General features: G+C 44.8%; 3 protein-coding genes and 1 long non-coding RNA gene across 14 annotated transcripts; 2 read left to right on the top strand and 2 right to left on the bottom strand.

The window, feature by feature from the left end:
* Positions 1 to 688: 688 nt before the first annotated feature.
* On the bottom strand, positions 689 to 11,650 carry FAXDC2 (fatty acid hydroxylase domain containing 2). 3 transcript variants are annotated; one of them, XM_085518766.1, is made up of 11 exons: positions 11,530 to 11,650; positions 11,315 to 11,435; positions 9,046 to 9,110; positions 8,063 to 8,110; positions 6,118 to 6,209; positions 5,911 to 6,014; positions 5,074 to 5,195; positions 4,552 to 4,757; positions 3,837 to 3,942; positions 2,872 to 3,038; positions 689 to 1,752 (listed from the first exon to the last, which is right to left on the bottom strand). In XM_085518766.1, the coding sequence occupies exons 4-11, from the start codon at positions 8,108 to 8,110 to the stop codon at positions 1,596 to 1,598; spliced, it is 1,002 nt and encodes a 333-aa protein (XP_085374892.1). In that variant the 5' UTR covers positions 9,046 to 9,110; positions 11,315 to 11,435; positions 11,530 to 11,650; the 3' UTR covers positions 689 to 1,595. The 3 variants fall into 3 exon arrangements, with proteins under 3 accessions (XP_085374892.1, XP_015731132.2, XP_085374893.1); XM_015875646.3 differs by lacking the exon at positions 11,530 to 11,650 and having other exon boundaries at positions 11,315 to 11,456; XM_085518767.1 differs by lacking the exon at positions 2,872 to 3,038 and having other exon boundaries at positions 1,443 to 1,752.
* On the top strand, positions 1,945 to 12,587 carry LOC146757917 (uncharacterized). 4 transcript variants are annotated; one of them, XR_014935426.1, is made up of 4 exons: positions 1,945 to 2,076; positions 2,162 to 2,241; positions 6,563 to 6,599; positions 12,390 to 12,587. It is a non-coding gene; the product is annotated as an uncharacterized LOC146757917 (long non-coding RNA). The 4 variants fall into 4 exon arrangements; XR_014935428.1 differs by lacking the exon at positions 12,390 to 12,587 and adding an exon at positions 9,228 to 9,357; XR_014935427.1 differs by lacking the exon at positions 12,390 to 12,587 and adding an exon at positions 7,043 to 7,161.
* LOC146757918 (uncharacterized) lies at positions 11,687 to 13,008 on the bottom strand. Its single transcript, XM_085518771.1, has 2 exons — positions 12,578 to 13,008; positions 11,687 to 11,773 (listed from the first exon to the last, which is right to left on the bottom strand). Exon 1 carries the CDS (start codon positions 12,987 to 12,989, stop codon positions 12,579 to 12,581), a length of 411 nt encoding a protein of 136 aa, XP_085374897.1. The 5' UTR covers positions 12,990 to 13,008; the 3' UTR covers positions 11,687 to 11,773; position 12,578.
* CNOT8 (CCR4-NOT transcription complex subunit 8) lies at positions 12,619 to 17,912 on the top strand. Of its 6 annotated transcripts, none has more exons than XM_015875653.2 (7): positions 12,619 to 12,773; positions 13,349 to 13,551; positions 14,063 to 14,256; positions 14,956 to 15,117; positions 15,457 to 15,601; positions 16,186 to 16,296; positions 16,589 to 17,912. In XM_015875653.2, the coding sequence occupies exons 2-7, from the start codon at positions 13,435 to 13,437 to the stop codon at positions 16,736 to 16,738; spliced, it is 879 nt and encodes a 292-aa protein (XP_015731139.1). In that variant the 5' UTR covers positions 12,619 to 12,773; positions 13,349 to 13,434; the 3' UTR covers positions 16,739 to 17,912. The 6 variants fall into 6 exon arrangements, with proteins under 6 accessions (XP_015731139.1, XP_015731141.1, XP_015731142.1 ...); XM_015875655.3 differs by having other exon boundaries at positions 12,619 to 12,763; XM_015875656.3 differs by having other exon boundaries at positions 12,619 to 12,653.
* The last annotated feature ends 297 nt before the right edge of the window (positions 17,913 to 18,209 follow it).

The raw sequence follows: 18,209 nt of genomic DNA on the forward strand, positions 1-18,209 counted from the left end.
AATGACTTTTGTAAAAAAAAAAAAAAAAAAGAATGAAACAAGTTTTCATCTCAGTGGCACAGAGTGGGTGCCTGGAGGGCAGCATTTCAATGAGTAGTTTACAGCTTCACTTTCTGCAGACACTTGAACATAGGACCGACGTATCTGTGACAAGCACATCCCCTCGGTGGGGAGCTCCAGAAGAGCATGGACTGGCCCAGGTACCACCACCCCTTTGCAGCACTCGGGGTCACCCAAGGCCTTTGCTGCCCTCCTGTCCCCATCTCCCAATGGCAGTTTCGTGGGTGGGCTGGGGATGGACAGCTATCGTGGGAGGGGTGCTTGCAGCACTTGGTGCCTCCCTGGTGCAGATGTATGCCCAGGGGGAAGGCAGCCCGCCCTGCTCCCCCCTTCCTCTCCCAGCTTGTTCCGCTCCCGCTGGGGTTGGAAATCTTTGGATCTCAGAAACTATCACTGAGTTGTGCCCAGGGGAGGCTCAGCCTGACTGCTCCAACCCGCTCAGGTCACACGGATGAGACCTCAGCCTCGGTGGCTGGAACAACAGGGTGATGGTTCGATGTGCTGGCCCTTCTCAGACTGGCTATGTCCCAACCTCAGCCTTCTGTTTCCCAGACTAGAAAGTGTGCAACCTTCTTCAGCCGCATTTATCGTAGAGACAAACTTAAAATGACTCATCACAGACCATTAATCAGTTGGGAGGAAAATCTTGTTAATATGGCCCGCTGTACATGATCCATCTCCTGTCGATAGTACATAATCTTTGACCCACGTGCTAGGATCATCATCGCATATAAAAGGAAAAGAGAAAAAAATGTAAAATACTTGAATGAGAGCTTGTATTATAACATTAATATTATTCAGAGTATCTGCTTTCTAGGCTGATGTGATTCATTATTCTAGTAATGCTTTAGTCCTTTGTAATTTGTGGTAATTATGCTTTTTCCTTTTTAATACAAAAAAAAAATGTATAAAAATAAAAACTTCAAAAGACAGCGCGGTTTGGGGTTTCTGTTCTGCTGACCGCTGTGTTTTCCCCTGAGGGCTGCAGGCTCTATGGGATGGGATGGGCTGGTGTGGGGTGGTTGGAGGAACTGGAGGGCAGTGCAGGGAGAGCGGCTGCTATGGGCTGACAGCTGTGAGGGTCGCCAATAGGAGCTGATGGAGCAGGGCTTGTGTCAGTTGGATTCCAGGCTAAAGGGACTTCCCTTCTTGTGGGGCGCTGGCTGGGAGAGCTGGTATCATTAGAGAATGCTGCTGGAAGCGGCCATGGTCTATGAAAAGTTGTTATGACCTTAACAATGAGAATTGAGCAACTCCCACAGCCACAGCCTAGAATGCATCTTACATGCAGGCAGCTGGAGCCAAGCAGCAGTGCAATGGCTTAGAATGAACTTTCTAGAGTTGTTTTTTCGTGCTGTAGGTGGCAAATAACAGGCAGTACGTGCAGTCATCTCAAGTATCGTGTTTAAGTTCAGTTTTGAGATTCATTACTTGTGAATAATAACTTGTTTCCCAAGTAGAATGCTTGTTAGCGTACATCATTGTCTCTTCCTCTCCTTGTCCCTGGGCTATGCAGGAACTGCAGGCTGGAGGGTTCACCCTGCCCTCTTGGGTATATCAGGGATGCTTTTGGAGAGTGGTGTGAGGCTGAGGAGGACCCTGTGTCTCTCGTAGGCTTTGCTTTGTCTGAACACATCATCTGTTCCGTGCAGATAATCCAGCACTCCCAGGACTCCGTAACACTGGTTGAACCTGGAAGTCAAACGGAGAATAAACATCACTGGAAGGTATTGAAGTTACCTCACCCTTCCTATTCCCATCTCCTTTCAGAGCTCTGATAAGCCATTCACCTGATTGCTGCTGCTGTACCTCTGATGAACCCCTCAGAACATCATTATCCAGGAGCAGTGGCACTGAACAACTGCCCAGCAGCTGTAGGAGCAGCTGGGCACCCACCGTGCCATGTTCTTGAGACCAGGCTGCCCAGGGATGTGGAGCTGCTGTGCTCCCAGCACTGCAGATACTGGCACAGCCCTTCTGCCCAGACAGCACCTGAGCTGAGCTGCGCATGAAATGGTTGGTAACAAGAACTGGGCCCACGTTCTGGGTGTTGCTTTGTACTTAGGTTGCATTAGAACTACCACATCTTCTGTTTCTGCAGGAGAAACAAACTGCTTGAGGAAGCGTTTGTATGAATTTAATGCACAGCAGGGAGAAGGAAACTATTCTTCCACTGTTTTGGTAAGTATCCCTGAACACCGTACTGAAAGTTTGCTCTCTCCAGTGTAAAACAGAGCTGGGAACCTTTGCCAAGAAGGGTTAATTGAGGTTGTTTAGGCGTTACCTGTCACCAGCACTAATCTCAGTGCATAGGAAAGAGGCAGGGAGATGGCTGCAGATTTATTGTGCCATGTGATCTGCCCCTGCTGTGTTTTGATTCTAGAGCACGTACAGTATCGTCTGAACTTCCAGGAATAGCCTTGTAGGGAACTGTCTTTGTGTTTGTTTGACATTCAGGTGATAGCTGCTACTTTAGGCACTGTGTGCTTTCCTGCCGTGTCACCTTAGGACACCTGGATCACTTGGACTTGGCTGTGTTTGTGCTTTAGATAAGCTCTCCAAGTCAGCTGACGGAGGGTAGATGTCAGTGAGGTGGATGGCAGTTGTGCAGGAAGGCAGCTTGGTTTGGAAACCAAAGCTTTGTTGAACAGCTCCAAGACCTGACAGCATCCCGCTCTGCTGTCACGTGAACCACACAGGTTTCTCTGCTTGGACATGAATGATGCAAAATCACTTGGCTCTCAGAAAGGAGCTTTGTCTGCCAGCAATGACAGGGCACAGGAAGGAGGAGAAAGGGAAGCTGGGACGTACTTGAGGTGATGGAAGTCGTGGAACTCTGGCGATGGTAGGAAGGGCAGGTGGTAACCGCAGTGTGAAATGCTTGTTGTTATAAGAGCAAGGGAGAACCACACTGTGATTGAAACCATGTGAGACCCCATGAGCATTGGGCCAGTCATGACAGGCAGCGTGTTGGAGAACTAGAAAAGAGAAGTAAACCACCTCATTAATGGCACCACAATGAGCAGGCTGTTCTCTAGGAGCTGAATTGTTTCACCTGGGTCTATTAGTTTTGTGCAAAGCAGCGTAAAGGGCAGATCCCTCTGAAAATAGCAAAACTACGTAATCATCAAAGATATAATTCTACTCTAAGCCAACTCAGGTTTACTCACTGTGGAATACAGCCAGAGCCCCAGATCCCTAAAAGAGGTGAGATCAAACCAGGCCTATGAGGGCAGCAGGATTCCAGCTACTCACCCTGGAGTCAAAGGGGAGAATTTCAGCATTACCTTGGAATACTGCTGAAACTGCTCCTGCTGTAAAAAGGTTCTAAGTTCACATGATGGTGTGGACATGTGCAATGAAGTGACGCAGCTGGGATCATCGCTTCATTGCTTCCTACCAGTGGCACAAACAGCTGTCAGTGCCCAGATCAAATCTTACTGCTCCAAAAAGTCATTCTTACAGCCAAAGGGAGACTCGCAGAGTCGAGGCCTCTCATTTACAGGAGATGGTATTTAGACATGGAAACCCTGCGCTCAAAGAAACAGCATTCAGACTTTTCCTTATCTACCACGAGGCCCTTGGATTTGTGCTCTTACTAGTGAAGTGCAGCACATCTACAGCTATGCTTCCTGAAAATGCAGCTTAGCTTCCTTTAATAAAGAAAGAAGATTCCAAGGAAGCATTTGCTTTGCTTCTCTTACCACCGCTCCTCATCCCATGGAGACCACACTCCATGCAGGAAGTGGAAAGTGACCATAGGAGAATCCACTTACTATGTGTTCTAATGGGTGAGCATAAATGGAGACCACGCCAATGGGGGCCGTCCATTCGTGGTGCTTCTTGTGGATGTGCTTGTACAGGAGTGGGAGATGAGCAAGTCTAAGGAGAGAAAACAAACAAATGTAGTTTTGCACCCCATAAGAAAGGAACATGGAGTAACAGAACAGCCCCCAGAGATTTGCTTGTGCCCATCTAAGCCAGATCTTAGAGCAGGGAATGGCAGAGCAGGATCCATGGTTTCCTCTTGGTAGCACTCAGCCCTCATTGAATGGATTCACTGTTGGTTGGTGTTAAACTTGAGTTCTGATACATCCCATAAAATCAAGTCTATGAACGACTGATTTACTCAGACTTGGGAGTACATTTCAGTAAAAGACTCGCTTCATATTTTCACTGTTCTGACTTTTCTGACTGGTAACAGTCATAGACAGGATTTTAGGTTTTCTGGCCCTTAGTAAGAAATGGCCTCTTGTGCTTTCTGGGCATTGGCCAGAAGGAAAATCTGTGTATTTCTGAGAACGCCGTGCCTGCTTCTGCACGGTCCTGTAAGCTTTTTTCCTTCCTTGCTTCAATTTTATCCTGCACTGCTGGAGTCACAAAGACAAAACTGATGGAAGAGGGTGGACCGGGGCCTTTGCTGTTTCAAGAGATGGGTACAAGCTTAATGGCATCGGGGCAAACCAGAGTCATGTTCTGTGCTCAGCTCACCTGTGTGAATAATAGAAGAGGATTTCCTCTATGAGGGTAAAGATGCTCAGCTCCACAAGAAACCACTGGAAAGTGGGTAATTCCTTGCTGAAGGTGTTGCCCCACCATTTCATTACATAGAACATGGGCACGAGCATGGGAAAGGAGACAAAGAACTGATTAAACAGCACTGTGTAGATGGCTTGTCGCAATTTCTGTGTGTCCACCTGCAAAAAAGAAGTCAGGATTCCAGGCTATAGTGAAGCACTGTGGCTTTGAGCTGGAAGGATGAAGAGCTTTAGGATTTATTGGCTGCTTTCAATAGTCAGCTGTAGGATCAACTGTTAGCAAGCAGGCTATCAAGATCTGGTCAGCAGCCTAATTACAAGAACTGTGCCTTCCTCTGCAGTAGACATACAATACTTAGATTGATTCCTCTTGGATCCTACGTGCTTGGAAGAGAAAAGCGTAAGTGGTTCTTCTCCCCTTTCCTAACAAACTACAAGTATTTAGCTAGCAGAAGTAGCACACAGAATTACTTACAGGATCATTCTTGCCCAGCTGAATGCGATACCGAGTAATGAAAGTTGGCTTTCCTGTTACATCAGCCACCATAAGGATTCCATTGAAGCACCAAAAAGCAAGGCTAGGAACCAAAGCAGCCCCTGTGATGTGAGGAAGGGACAGACACTTAAATACCTTGGGAGCTTTGGGCAGTTTAAATAATACAATGGAGTAGTATCCAGAGGACTTTACTAGGCCCTACGTGTGCTGCAATGGTTTAGAATAGAATATGAGTAGGTTTGGAAGCCCAGTTGAGACCCAGGGAATGGTGAGGAGGTTAAACTGCGTAAGTGCCCCATAGGCTAAAATCTGCCAAAACTGGGCTTTTCTGGGAGGTGGGGGAACTACCTCACCACTGATATTTAAATACACATCGGATAAGGCTGAGTGGGACCTTGGGACCTTGCAACATCCCTGCCGAGCCTGTTCACCAGCAGTTAATTACAGATGGAGAAGGGTTGTGTACGTACTACAGCAAGCGTAAAAATCACTAATTTTACTTTAACTTTCAGAAATTAGTTCTGCTGAGTCATTCATTCATTTCTCACAGAAGCAAAGAGCACACCTACACAGGGAAGAGATTTCTGTGCTTTCAGTAGCAGCACAAAGCTAAATTGTTAACCTGTGTTATGGGTCTAATGAGGAACGACTCTGAAGGCAGCATGGTTGTGCTGCCAGCTGTAGCTGCCATGAAGGCTAAGTGTGTTTTCAGTGCAGGAAGTGGTGGGTGGAGGATGGCACATCCATGTTCCATTTGAGATGTGCTGCATGGAGGGTTCCTTGTACAGCAAAGGGTTGTTAACCCGAGGAACTCACCAAAGAGGAAAAGTGACCATTCCCTTCCATCAAACAGGTAGTAAAGCTTCAGCCATGTTGTCTGCCAGAAGTAGCCCGAAGAATCCCAGATCTTTTGCATGCACCTGTGGGAATAAGTGCTCTTAGTCACTCCTCTTTTCACGGTCCGCTTATCCCCTCTCCACAGAAATACTTTTCCTCAAGCCCCTTTTGTCTGAGCAATCTTACCAAGGAACAGAGTTCATTAATGCAGTGAATATGAGCAGGGCTGAGCCAAGGACAAGGGCAGACATCTTCACGGCAACCCAGAGCTTCTCTTCCTGTGCAACGAGCAACAAGAGTTGAGTGCAAGCTGCTGTCCTATACTAGAGTTAAAACACTCAGCTTCTTAAAAGTACAGCGTTCTCTAAATCCTCTCTCTCAGTCACAGAAATATTATCTGCTGAAGGAATCTTCCTGTGTGCTGTGAGAGCACTGCGATGTTAACACGATTCCTTTAGCACAGCAAGGACTTGAACTTCACAAAGCAACTGCAAAACAATCAGAGAATGATCAGAGTCCTTTTGGTTCTAGGAATATTCCAAAAGCAGCATTCAATGTATTTGAACACATAAATACTTAAAAATGTTTATCAAATATATGACAAATACATAATTAACCATTTGTCTTCTAGCATGGACCCAGTTGGAACTGACTTGGAGCTTTCTCAGGTGAGTACGTGTTGTATTTATCTGCAGGATGACTAAAAAACAAACATGGCTCTAAAACAATATAGTGTAATAACCAGGTAGAGTCTTGTGCATTAGTCTGTCCTTCCTGTTTCTTATTGGTGTGTTGTGCTGCAAAAACAGACTGGAGTAAAAACAGCATGATTCATAGCTGCTGTCCTGGTCCTGTCCTGGCAGAGAGGACAAACAAGAGGCAGCTCAAGGAGTAGCTGTTGAATGCGGGTGTGTTTTGGGTAATGCAATATGGAGGAACCCTCTCAACACAGCTTTCAGCATTAGGAGCATTTCTGGGTTCTGTAACAGCTACAGAATATTAAACATTGCCCAGCACTTGTCAGCAATATTTATCTGTCCCAGGACAGAACTTTGCTCATTAGCACTGAAACTTTCCTTGCTGAAACAAACATTTTTTCCTATCATTTCAGCTTTTGTCGAGTAGGCAACTGAGGAGAAAGTACTTTCCTGGACTCTTGCCCTACAGCTTCATGTCAGTGAGCCCCATAGGCTTACACTATAAGCAATGCAATCAGTTGCCAGCATTATCAGTGGGTGACTCCACTATTAATGCAAGGCTGGCAGAAGTCACCTGTCCCAGCTGCACAGCAGTACGTGCTGGGTTTGGGGCTGGATATTTGCTCTCAGAGGTCACAATGTTTCCAGTTGTAACCATGTTGTCCATGTTACACTAATATATGCTGATAGCAGATAAGGATTTCTTAATCTTTAAAGCCTGGAGCACCATCTGGGTATTCTTTAGGCAGAAAATAGAAGTATGAAAAGCTATAAAATACTTTGAGTCTTTTAACAGAACTCTGTCCTATAAATCCTTCTTTCTCCTGAGATGACAGATATGCCAAAGAAAAGCTCCCAAGTCTTTACAGAGCTGGAATTCTTAGTTAGACCAAGTGGTATTTGATTCTTTAGTGTCCTCCAGCTGAAGGTTGCAAAGATTCACCAAAATGAATGACTCCTGATCCACCTCAGAGTCCTGCTTTGAAGCAGGATGGGGAGTAGCCAAAGTCCAGCACTTCAGCTATTTTCAAAGCCTTCTGATAGAAACTGTCTTGTTTGGAGGCTGTGCTTTTACCACACGTGAGGAAGTAATTACATGAATGAATCCCATGCACTATAATTACACGAACGGCAGGGACAGAGAAGTTCACACCAAAAAAAATCCTGTTTGTCAAGTCCAAGTGCTGACACCCTGTTTCTCTTCACGCAATGAACACCTGCGGAGAGGTTTCCAAACTTACATCCACTGATCTCCCAAGATCTTGCCCTTAAAGGCCTTGTATAATTTGCTAAATAGCCGCAGTGCCAATTGGAGTTCCTACCTGCAAAGTAAAGAGACTGAGGCACATCAGCTGCGAAACAGATTGTTTAGCAGCACTTTGAGCACTGGGCCCTCACCCACCTCCTTTAAAAGATGGACTTTGAGTCCTTACCTGCTCCTGATGTGCAGCCATAGTGGAATACCCAGAGTCTCTCTTCATCTGAAAGAAGAAGTGATCAGAGTGAGTTTTGTGCAGCTGGAAGAACACACCGCTAACAACAGCAATCACTTCATCTGCAAGTTCAGTTGCAAAACTAAGGTATTTACTGTCTGTGCCCTGTCCATCCTTTATTATTGTACAAGAAACAAAGCTCTAAAGAAAGCTTTTCAAAAGTTCCCTTATTCCTGATGTGCGTTAGTATTTTCCTATAATGCTGATGAGGATTTAAGGGTAGCAAACTAAAATGGAACAACAGTCCCAAACCAAATCTGGTGTGCTGCAGTACTGCTGTCTCCCTTGACCTGTCCCAGAAACACACTGCACTCAGTAGGAACAGCCCTGCGTGGATTGCAAAGCAAATGATGACATGAGACGCGTGCTCTACCATGACAAAGGCACGCTGCTAAACTGACAACAATGAAAACAAAACAAAACTGACTACTATAATGTGAGCTCATGCCATGAAGTATTAATGCAGCAGAGCACCATGCAGCCCTCACCCGCACAGTGAGGAAAGAATCGAGCACAGTGTTGAAGCAGCTGCTGGGTCTGCATTGCTCTCCTTGGCCATATAAAGCCCTGTTTCAGGAGGTGTGCTGTGCCTGCCACAGGGATTATTGCGTAGCTGTTTTCATATTGCTGCACTCTTATCATAAACTGTAATTAGCAAAAGCTAAGAGAACATTCCTTAAGGTTTTATTGGTTTCACACAGACATTAAGAAAAAAAGCACACGAATTCTAATAATATGAATGACAGATTTACTGAGTATGGCACAATTTCATCTGCTTTGCTTTTCATACTTGGAACAATAGTCAAGCACAGGCAGACTATGTTACCTAAGGTAACAAAGGAGGCACGAAGAAGATTCCAAGGCGCCTGTCTAAGGTACAAGCAGTTAGAAAACGATTCATTAGAGAGATGATATTCTATTACCTTTGTGCTGATTGCAAGTGCTTTGGGATTACACCTCTTGCTGTGGTTCAGAAAGGAGGAATGCGCTGCCAAAAAGAAACCATCACGTTATCCAGGAGGCTGGATGACAGTTGTCTGTGTACTGCCTCACAAATGCGACTCTGTCTATTCAAAGTGTTTCCAGCTCTGTTTCCCTACAACAGATTAGTCTGCAGATCAACGGGCAGCAGAGAGAAAAACTGGACTCCCTCCTTCTACCTGCATCCCTGCTTAATCGAGGACAGAAATAGATGAGGCCAGTGCACCAAACTGCTGAAGTGAAACTGTTCTGGGAAGAAAAAAGAGATCAGACAAAAAGAGACCTGATGTGGAACCATAAGCCCTAACTCCCAACCCCGTATTTCAACACTAGAGTTGTAAATATTCCAATGGGAAGATGATAAGACAGCTCCTCACTAGGAGATTTTCCGAGCTAACAGAACTACTCTATGAGAACTTCTTGCTTTTTTTTTTCCATCTCTGCATCAAATTTGCCAACCAGAACTTCATTGGTAAAATATAATGGGACTACAATATACCTGATGGAAAACACTGTCTCTTAGGAGTTACAATAACAAATAACATGCTAGTCTGAAGAGAACAACATAAATAACTTGCCATGGGACAAACCGATCTTATCTTCATAGCAAAGACCTCCTGATCTTGATGAAGGAGTTTATGTTATGCAATAAATAGTATGCTCCCATCTTGTCACACAGGTCCTCTCAGTGCAGGAGCACCTGATTATCTCTATGAAAACATCACTAAGATTGAAACATGTCAAATGAATAACCCATTCATGTCTTGGTGCTTTGCTCTGTTCCAGTCCCAGTTCCAACACTTTCCTTACTCCTTAAGGATGTTATACTTCACTACATAAACCAACAACCTAATTTCACTTGGAAGAGACTTGGTCCAACCTCTTGCTCGGTACAGAACCAACTCAAAGTTAGATCAGGTTGTTGAGAGCCTTGGGTTGAACTTTGAGCATCTACATGGAGGGAGACTCCACAGCTTCTCTGTGAAATCTGTTCTAGTGTTGGACTCCCTCTCCTGCACCTAGTCAGAATGTCCCTTGTTATAACTCACGTCCCTTGCCCTTTTGCTGTATGCCTCACTATCTTCTCTACAACCACCCAGCAGGGACAGAAAACAGCACAATGAAATTATTTTGCTGTGACAGTACAGTGAATAGTGCTGGCTGCAGTGACTGTGCTAAGAGATTATTCCAATCCAAGACGATCTTGTAATAGACAGCACTAGATCTGAGAGGGGCAGATGTCTCAGTTACCACTACCAGCTCCATACAGCAGCGCTGTATCTTTGCATGCAAAGGGTGAATGGAGAATGCACCTCTGCTTGGAGTTGCTAGGAAGAGGAAGAACCATTGCTTGGCTGAGCCTCACACTCTATGAGTCTGCAGAACAGTTTCTATTTCTCCTATTTTTTAAAAGAATCAGATGATCACGGGAGCCCTTCTTGAGCAAAACCTATTTTGAGACAGTACTGCCATGTCCGCTTACTTTCCCTCTCCCCAAAATCTCAATATTCTACCTTTATTGTAACACATACAGAACAAAATTTCACCGTTTCCATTAAAACAAGATACATTTTGATGGACTGAGCTTTTCCTCATTGATCTCTTTTTGTTGAATAATATCTTCTGTGATTCAGAAGCACCAGGTACATTAACAGAAGCACTCATGTAACCATGGCTGTTCCAGCAAACACAAAGTCCTTCCAACTGCTTGGCACTGATCTCTTCTGGCACATTATACAGCCCTGAAGCAACCAGTGAAGACCTCAGCTGTCTGCAGCTATTTGCAAGCATTTTACAGAAGCGATGCTGTTTAAAATAGCTCCTTTGAGGTTATCTCTGAGTAGTTAAGACAAAATTTGATCCAAATGAAACTGTAAATCAACGTTTTTCCCGGCTTTAGGTACTAAAGAATCCCAATACAAACTATTTCTTACATTTCTTGTTGCCCAGACAGCCCCATGCTGAGACTGCACAAGTACCCACTTCCCCTTGTACTGCACCCAGTACAGTGAATAACTGGAGGTGTCTGCAGTGATGGACTGGCTGCCAGCCCAGCTGCTTGGGACTCCTTTTTCCCTCTTGCTTGAATCTTCTATGTTAGAACTTCACTGGACTCAGCCTTTATAGTGCACAGGCAGTGACAAACCACCTCATCTTCCAATCATGGTGAAAGTATAAAACCTACAGAAAGAAAATATAAGGATAACCTACCTGCTGTCCACAAAAGCTGTGCATCAGCCACGCTGTGCAGTCAGATACAGGACTAGATGCTGTGTCTGGTGGCTCCCCTATTGTGCCAAGCCCTGCATAGCTCAGAAGGCAATTACAGCTCCTGGAAAAGCTTACAGTTGTATTTTAAACATACATAGGACATTGCCCTTTAGTTATTTCTAAGGTTTCAATCGGGTATTTTCAAGCCACGATACCTTTGAGCTCCGTCTCTTTGCTCACCTCCTGCTGGCTGTAGCCCAGTAGAGGTCCTTTGTACACAGTACAACTCCTCACCTTTCACTACTGCTGGGGAGACTTTATGAGGGTTTAACAGCGGGGTGTTTCCAAGCAGGAGTTGGCTGTCCCCTCCCAGACAAGTCATGTGAAGCCAGCACCGTGTCACTGTTAGTGCTGGCACTGCTCCCTGTTGCCACTCAGCCCAGTGCTCAGAATACATCTCTGTAGGTAGGAGTTTGTCATCAGGGTTGAATGGCTGTATATGTGAATAAAAATGGCAGCTATACCTTAACGATAAGTCATTTCTACCAGGCACTAACTCGTGTTTTCAGCACAAAGCAGCTGATGCCAATGCAACCGAATGGCTCAAAGGCACATTTGTGCAATGCGTGTGAGTTACGGGGCAGTCTGTAAAGCCAGCAGCACATCTCACTACATCTATAACCTGCACCAGCTGTGGCTGCATCAAAGCTCCGTCTATAGGTCCTGTCTATGGGATGAGATGCAAACAGGTTCCGATGTTGTGCTCAGTGGTGTTTCAATGCACTTATAGACCACAACGCCTGTAATTACAGCACTGCGAGGTGTAACTTGATGCAGATATGGCCCCAATCGGCACCACTTACCCCATATACAGGTTGCCCAGTTATTTGGGTTATTTGCATGTTATTTTGACTCGCTTTGGTGGCATAATTCATCTAATATGCTAAAGCAGGCGATAAGAGTGAACTGTGCAATGTCAGCGTTCATTTTAACCCCCGTTCGGTTCAGATATAGCTTCTATCTGAGGGATTTACAGCCTTTAAGATTAAAGGATGCCTTGCTTTGCTTTATACAGCGGGTCACAGCGCAGCGCCACGTCACGGCCGGACACACAAGGACACCGGCACTGCGCATGCGCAGCTTTCCCCGTTCCCCCTCCGCGGGAGCGCGCACCAGGCGCGCGCCACCACACACCACCCGGCGCGCCGCTGAGGCTGTGCCGGAAATCTCGCGAGAACAAAGCTCCAAACCCGGAAATCCCACCTCAGCCTGAGGCGTCATCGCGCATGCGCTGAAGAGAGAGAGAGAGAGGCACGGCCACAACTTCCGGGTAGGGCAGGTAGCGCTGGGGGAGGGGAAGGAGATGGGGAGCGGAGCAGCGGGAGAGCGGGGCGGGACGGGACGGGACGGGACGGGAAAGGGAGGCACGGAGGGTCCCAGCGGGTCCCGGTAGGTCCCGGTAGGTCCCGGCAGGTCCCAGCAGGTGCGGGGCCTCTCGCGGTGCGGCCGAGGGCGGCGGTGGTGGCTGCGGCCGGGTGGGCCCCTGCCCTGAGGCGGCGCGGATCGTGTAGGCCTCAGCCGGGCCTGGGGCGGCGCTGGGCCGTTGTTTGTTGGCGGCTGCCTCGGGGAGGCCGATGGTGGTGATGATGTGCCGTATTGTGCCGTATTGTGCCATACTGTGCTATATTGTGCCGTACTGTGCCGTACTGTGCCGTACTGTGCCGTATTGTGCCGTACTGTGCCGTGCTGTGCCGTATTGTGCCGTGTTGTGCCATATTGTGCCGTACTGTGCCGTATTGTGCCGTACTGTGCCGTATTGTGCCGTACTGTGCCATATTGTGCCGTACTGTGCCATATTGTGCCGTACTGTGCCATATTGTGCCGTACTGTGCCATATTGTGCCGTACTGTGCCATATTGTGCCGTACTGTGCTATATTGTGCTGTGCTGTGCCGTATTGTGCTGTATTGTGCAGCTCGTTCCTTTTTTCTAGCTCTTTTTTCACTCATAGCTCCGTTCTGTCTGTTTCTTGCAGCACACTGATTAGATCTCGCAGCTTTCGGTTGTAACGCGGCCATCTGAAGGATTGGGGGGAGCTGGCTGTGCCCTGTGCCCGGCAGGATGCCAGCAGCCCTGGCGGAGAACAGCCAGGTGATCTGTGAGGTGTGGGCCAACAACCTGGAGGAGGAGATGAGGAAAATCCGAGAGATTGTGCTGAGTTACAGCTACATCGCAATGGTAAATGCTTGACCTGTTTGTCTTATTCAGTGAATAGGGGCTAACGATAGTTGGACCCAGAGATCTTTTCCAGCGTTGATGATTCTGTGGTGGTTATGACAGCTTTGAGTGGGGATGCTAAACTCAAAGATAGGAGAGAAATCTGTAATAAAAGCATGATGTAAAAATACACGTGCCTTCAGAGCGCATAGAATTCAGTGTGGAACAAAGTTGTGTGAGTAAACAGTAAATTTGTATCTACATATTTCAAATTGTATGTTGATTGGAAACGAGCTGCCTTGCTTCAATGTGCTTTCATCTCATTGTGGCCTGTTGTAATTGCTGTGCTAAGGCAGTGGGTACAGGAAGGTGTGAAGGCAGAAATTCTCTCATTTGCTGGATCCTCTGTGAAAGTTTTTGTGTGTTCTGAGTCAATTGATGTCATTTGACTTGAGAGCACAAATTGTTTGCTTGCTTTGTTGTTAGGATCTATCTTGATTTGCAGCCATAAGGTTTCCTCTTCCTTTTCTAGGACACGGAGTTTCCTGGGGTTGTTGTAAGGCCGATTGGGGAATTCCGCAGTTCCATAGACTATCAGTATCAGCTTCTTCGCTGTAATGTGGACCTTCTGAAAATCATCCAACTGGGCCTGACTTTCACAAACGAGAAAGGAGAGTATCCTTCTGGGATCAACACCTGGCAGTTTAACTTCAAATTCAACCTCACGTGAGTCTTCTGCATTAGGGAGCAACACCAGAAGAGATTACATGAGGCTCAATGCCGGCATGACAGGCATTACAGTATTTCTGGAATGATGTTATGATCCCAAACTTTACGTGCTTTTTATACATTTCCATATATTTTATGTAATCAATTAAATGCATGTATACTTACTATATACTTACTATAAGCTGATCATGCAGTTCTTGCAAACAGAAGTGGCAGTGTTTACTTCCACAACTGTCAGCCTCCTAAAAGCATTGGAGTCATAACAAAGAGGTTTTGACACTGAACACTATTTAACTCAAAGTTATCATGTTTGGTGTGAGTTTTATTGACACTGTGACTCAAAGTTATCGTGTTTGATATGAGTTTTGTTGACTTCTCTCCCATCATCTGTGGCACTTCTGTTCCCTCAGTGTTACTTTTCAAGTTGTCTGTTCTGTGGAGGTTTTATGGCATTCTTCAGGTTTGGCAATAGCGACAGAATTAATATTTGGTTAAGATTGCAGAATAGCTTGTTAAATGCATAGGAGTAATGGTATTAAAAGTGATTTGAGCTTCCTAGAGACACAACTATGGAGCTCAGAGATGGATTGCCTGCAGGTCACTCTGATTTTCCAAAATGCAACGTGTGAGAAATCTTTTGGCAATGAGCCTTCCTTGTTAGCACACTGACTGCAAAGCTCTGCTTTTCTCCTTCAGGGAGGATATGTACTCTCAGGATTCCATAGACCTCCTTGCAAGCTCTGGGCTGCAGTTCCAGAAGCATGAAGAAGAAGGGATTGATACCCTGCATTTTGCTGAGTTGCTCATGACTTCAGGGGTCGTCCTTAGTGACAGCGTGAAATGGCTGTCGTTTCACAGGTAGGTCTGAGATGATTACTGGTACTACAGAACAAGATGCCTCTTTTTGGCTTAAATAGTGCTGCTTTGGACCATAGAGACTGACAGATTTTAAGGAGATGGATTTCAGCAGCTGTGCAGTTCTTAATATAAATTGTAAAGGTGAACTTTAAGCACGCTTGGTACTTCATTTTATCTCAGCACCTTCTGTGATCTGTATTTTGTGCGTGTTTTGCTGTTATCTTCCTCTATGGAAAAGAAGGTTGTAAGTATAGAAAAACACCCTAATGAGACGAATGTAACACTGATACCAGCTGAGTACAGGTGTTGTTTATCAGGTTTCTCTATGTTTGTTTTCAGTGGTTATGACTTCGGCTACATGGTGAAGCTGTTGACAGATTCCAGGTTACCTGAAGAGGAACATGAATTTTTCCATATCTTGAACCTTTTCTTCCCATCAATCTATGATGTCAAATACTTAATGAAGAGCTGCAAAAACCTCAAGGTAACTTTCATCTTTGATGCAAACGAGGGCTGGATGGGCAACATCCCTACAGATATGCAGGAAGCCAAATGACAGAACTATTGTCTCTCAGAATTGGAGTATAAAATCCAGTAGTCACAGACACTTAAGGCTAAGTTTGTATCTAATAGGTACTACGTCCCCAGTTAGAAGCTTGTCAATATGTTTATTATGTAGGGAATCTTGACATAATTGTGTCTATCTTATTACTTTTTTCACCTGCACAGAGTGGAACACTTTTGTCATACGTGAACTATTAATTGCTAGGCACTCAGAGGGTTGAAAATTATTTATGTACTGAATCACAGCCTTGGTTCAGGAAAGGGTGCAGCATTTGTAACCTGTGAATGTACCCACAGTCATCTCATGCATCTGCAGCAGGAAAGCAAGGTACCTAAATTTGAGTAGAGTATTTCTGCGTTCTTGAACAATATTTATCATTGTATTTCACTCATAGCTCACTATGTTGCTGGAATCTGCATATAATATATTTAACAGTTGTGTTCTGGAGCAGTGTGGCACTTATGGTAGGACATAGAAAATAAACTTGACTGTTTCCATTGCAGGGTGGCCTTCAAGAAGTGGCAGATCAACTGGATTTGCAGCGAATTGGAAGACAACACCAGGCAGGATCAGACTCTCTTCTCACAGGAATGGCATTCTTCAGAATGAAAGAGGTAATGCAGTGTTCTTTTTGGTCCTCCTTTCTCTCGTCTCTATCCATCAGCATCAATACAAACCATGTGTTTTTGGTGTTGCTTTTCTTTTTGGCTATGTGAGTATCACCACACTTCAAAATGGTCAGTAATAAGAATTGTGTATACTGGTATAGAATCTAATCTTTGTCTTACTGCCTATGCTGAATCCTAGAGGTGCTGACTTCAGACAAGCTCTTTCATTAAGGTTAGGTGCTTTCCAGTTTAGAGGAACAATTAAATAATTTCCTTTTTTTTTCCCTCTTCTCCGCAGCTGTTTTTTGAGGATACAATTGATGATGCAAAGTATTGTGGGCGGCTGTATGGCCTTGGCACAGGAGTGGCTCAGAAACAAAATGAAGATGTGGACTCAGCCCAGGAGAAAATGAGCATTTTGGCTATTATCAACAACATGCAGCCATGATAGGTGGTAGTCCTCAGCAGAATATGGTTACTATATTGGCAGCTGCTGTCACCTCACCCATTTTCCCTAATGCTGTCTCAAAGGCACAGTACACAATCTCTGGAAGGCTGCAGTTTTGCTGAAGAGCTGCATCTTCATTTGAAACCTTGGACAGAGTTGACTCAATTCCTAATGCCAGCATTTGTGATTTGCCATCTTTTTAATACGAAGGGCAAAAGACAGAAACTACTGTGTATACCTCTGTTTTTTTCCTCTTTATACTGTACAGAATCTGCAAGGAAGACTTAACAATGTAATAATATTCCTTTAAGACAAGGACCTGGAAATCCAGTGAAGTCAGACACAGACGTGCACATGAACTTTCAAACTGTGCTTTAGAAAGCTTATTTTAAAACTTCTGCATGTTGTGAGGGTGACAGCTTCACCTCATCTTTTGCTTATTTTATCTTTGTGTAGTCTGTGGAAAATATGCTCCCTTTGATCACTGCAGAGGTTTGAGAAAGGATAACATTAAAAACGATCCTTGCAGCTAAAACTATTTGGAGATTTGCTTTAACAGTGGGAATGGATATTACTCGAGTCTCAAGTTGATTTGGTCAGCTTCATGGCTTCTATTTCTCTGTGGTACAGGCTTGACCCATACTGAGCCTTGGCTTAGTTCTTACAGGTGTTAAACAATTCTAGATAGAAATTAAGAGGGCCTTTTGCTTGAGAACCTCTTGACAGGACCAATATTCTGACTTCAGTCTTCTTCAACTTCACCTACAAATCTTAGTCTCATTATGACACAGTTAATTCAGAACATGGATAAACTTGTTCCTCTTCTCCCTGCTTTTTACTCCATGCTTAATAACTTCCAAAACAGCTCTCCGTCATTACAAACATCTGAATCAGAGCTAGAGAATGGATGAACAATGTGGGATTCTGACTTCTAAAGATCAAGTCATTCTATAATACTTTTCCTTCCCCAGCAGCTCTGTAATGACGTTATTGAGCAAGAAAAAGACCTGCAAAAGTTTTGGATGTGGCAAACATAGAATTTTGACTTGGTCATGCATTTGACACAAGCTTAAAGAATTCATTATTAGGAAGGAGGGTTTAGAGCTGGGATTTGAAATACTTGTAAATAGAACCTGTTTTTAATTTTTGTAAAATAAATTTTTTTTTAAACAAGGCCTCGTTTGGGAATTTTAGTACTTGATGGAACTCAGCCTTTGGAATCTGAACTCAAGAGATACCTGCATGCAAGAAAGGGAAGATGCTGAAGTTTCTTTTACTAATGATGTACGACTGAGATAGTTCTTAAAATTTGCTTTTATCAACTGTTCTTCGATAACCTTGTGCTTAAAATCCCTGTGGTGGAAGAACCTTCTGTTAGCTCAGCAAGCAGCTTAGCCACTTAAAATGACAAATCTATTTTGCTGATGCGTCCTGCGTGACATTTTCCTGCTTCAGCTTCACCGATTCCCAC

This window comes from Coturnix japonica, chromosome 18, assembly GCF_054131305.1.
Source record: "Coturnix japonica strain WE chromosome 18, WE-NBRP24, whole genome shotgun sequence".
Classification (NCBI taxonomy): domain Eukaryota; kingdom Metazoa; phylum Chordata; class Aves; order Galliformes; family Phasianidae; genus Coturnix; species Coturnix japonica.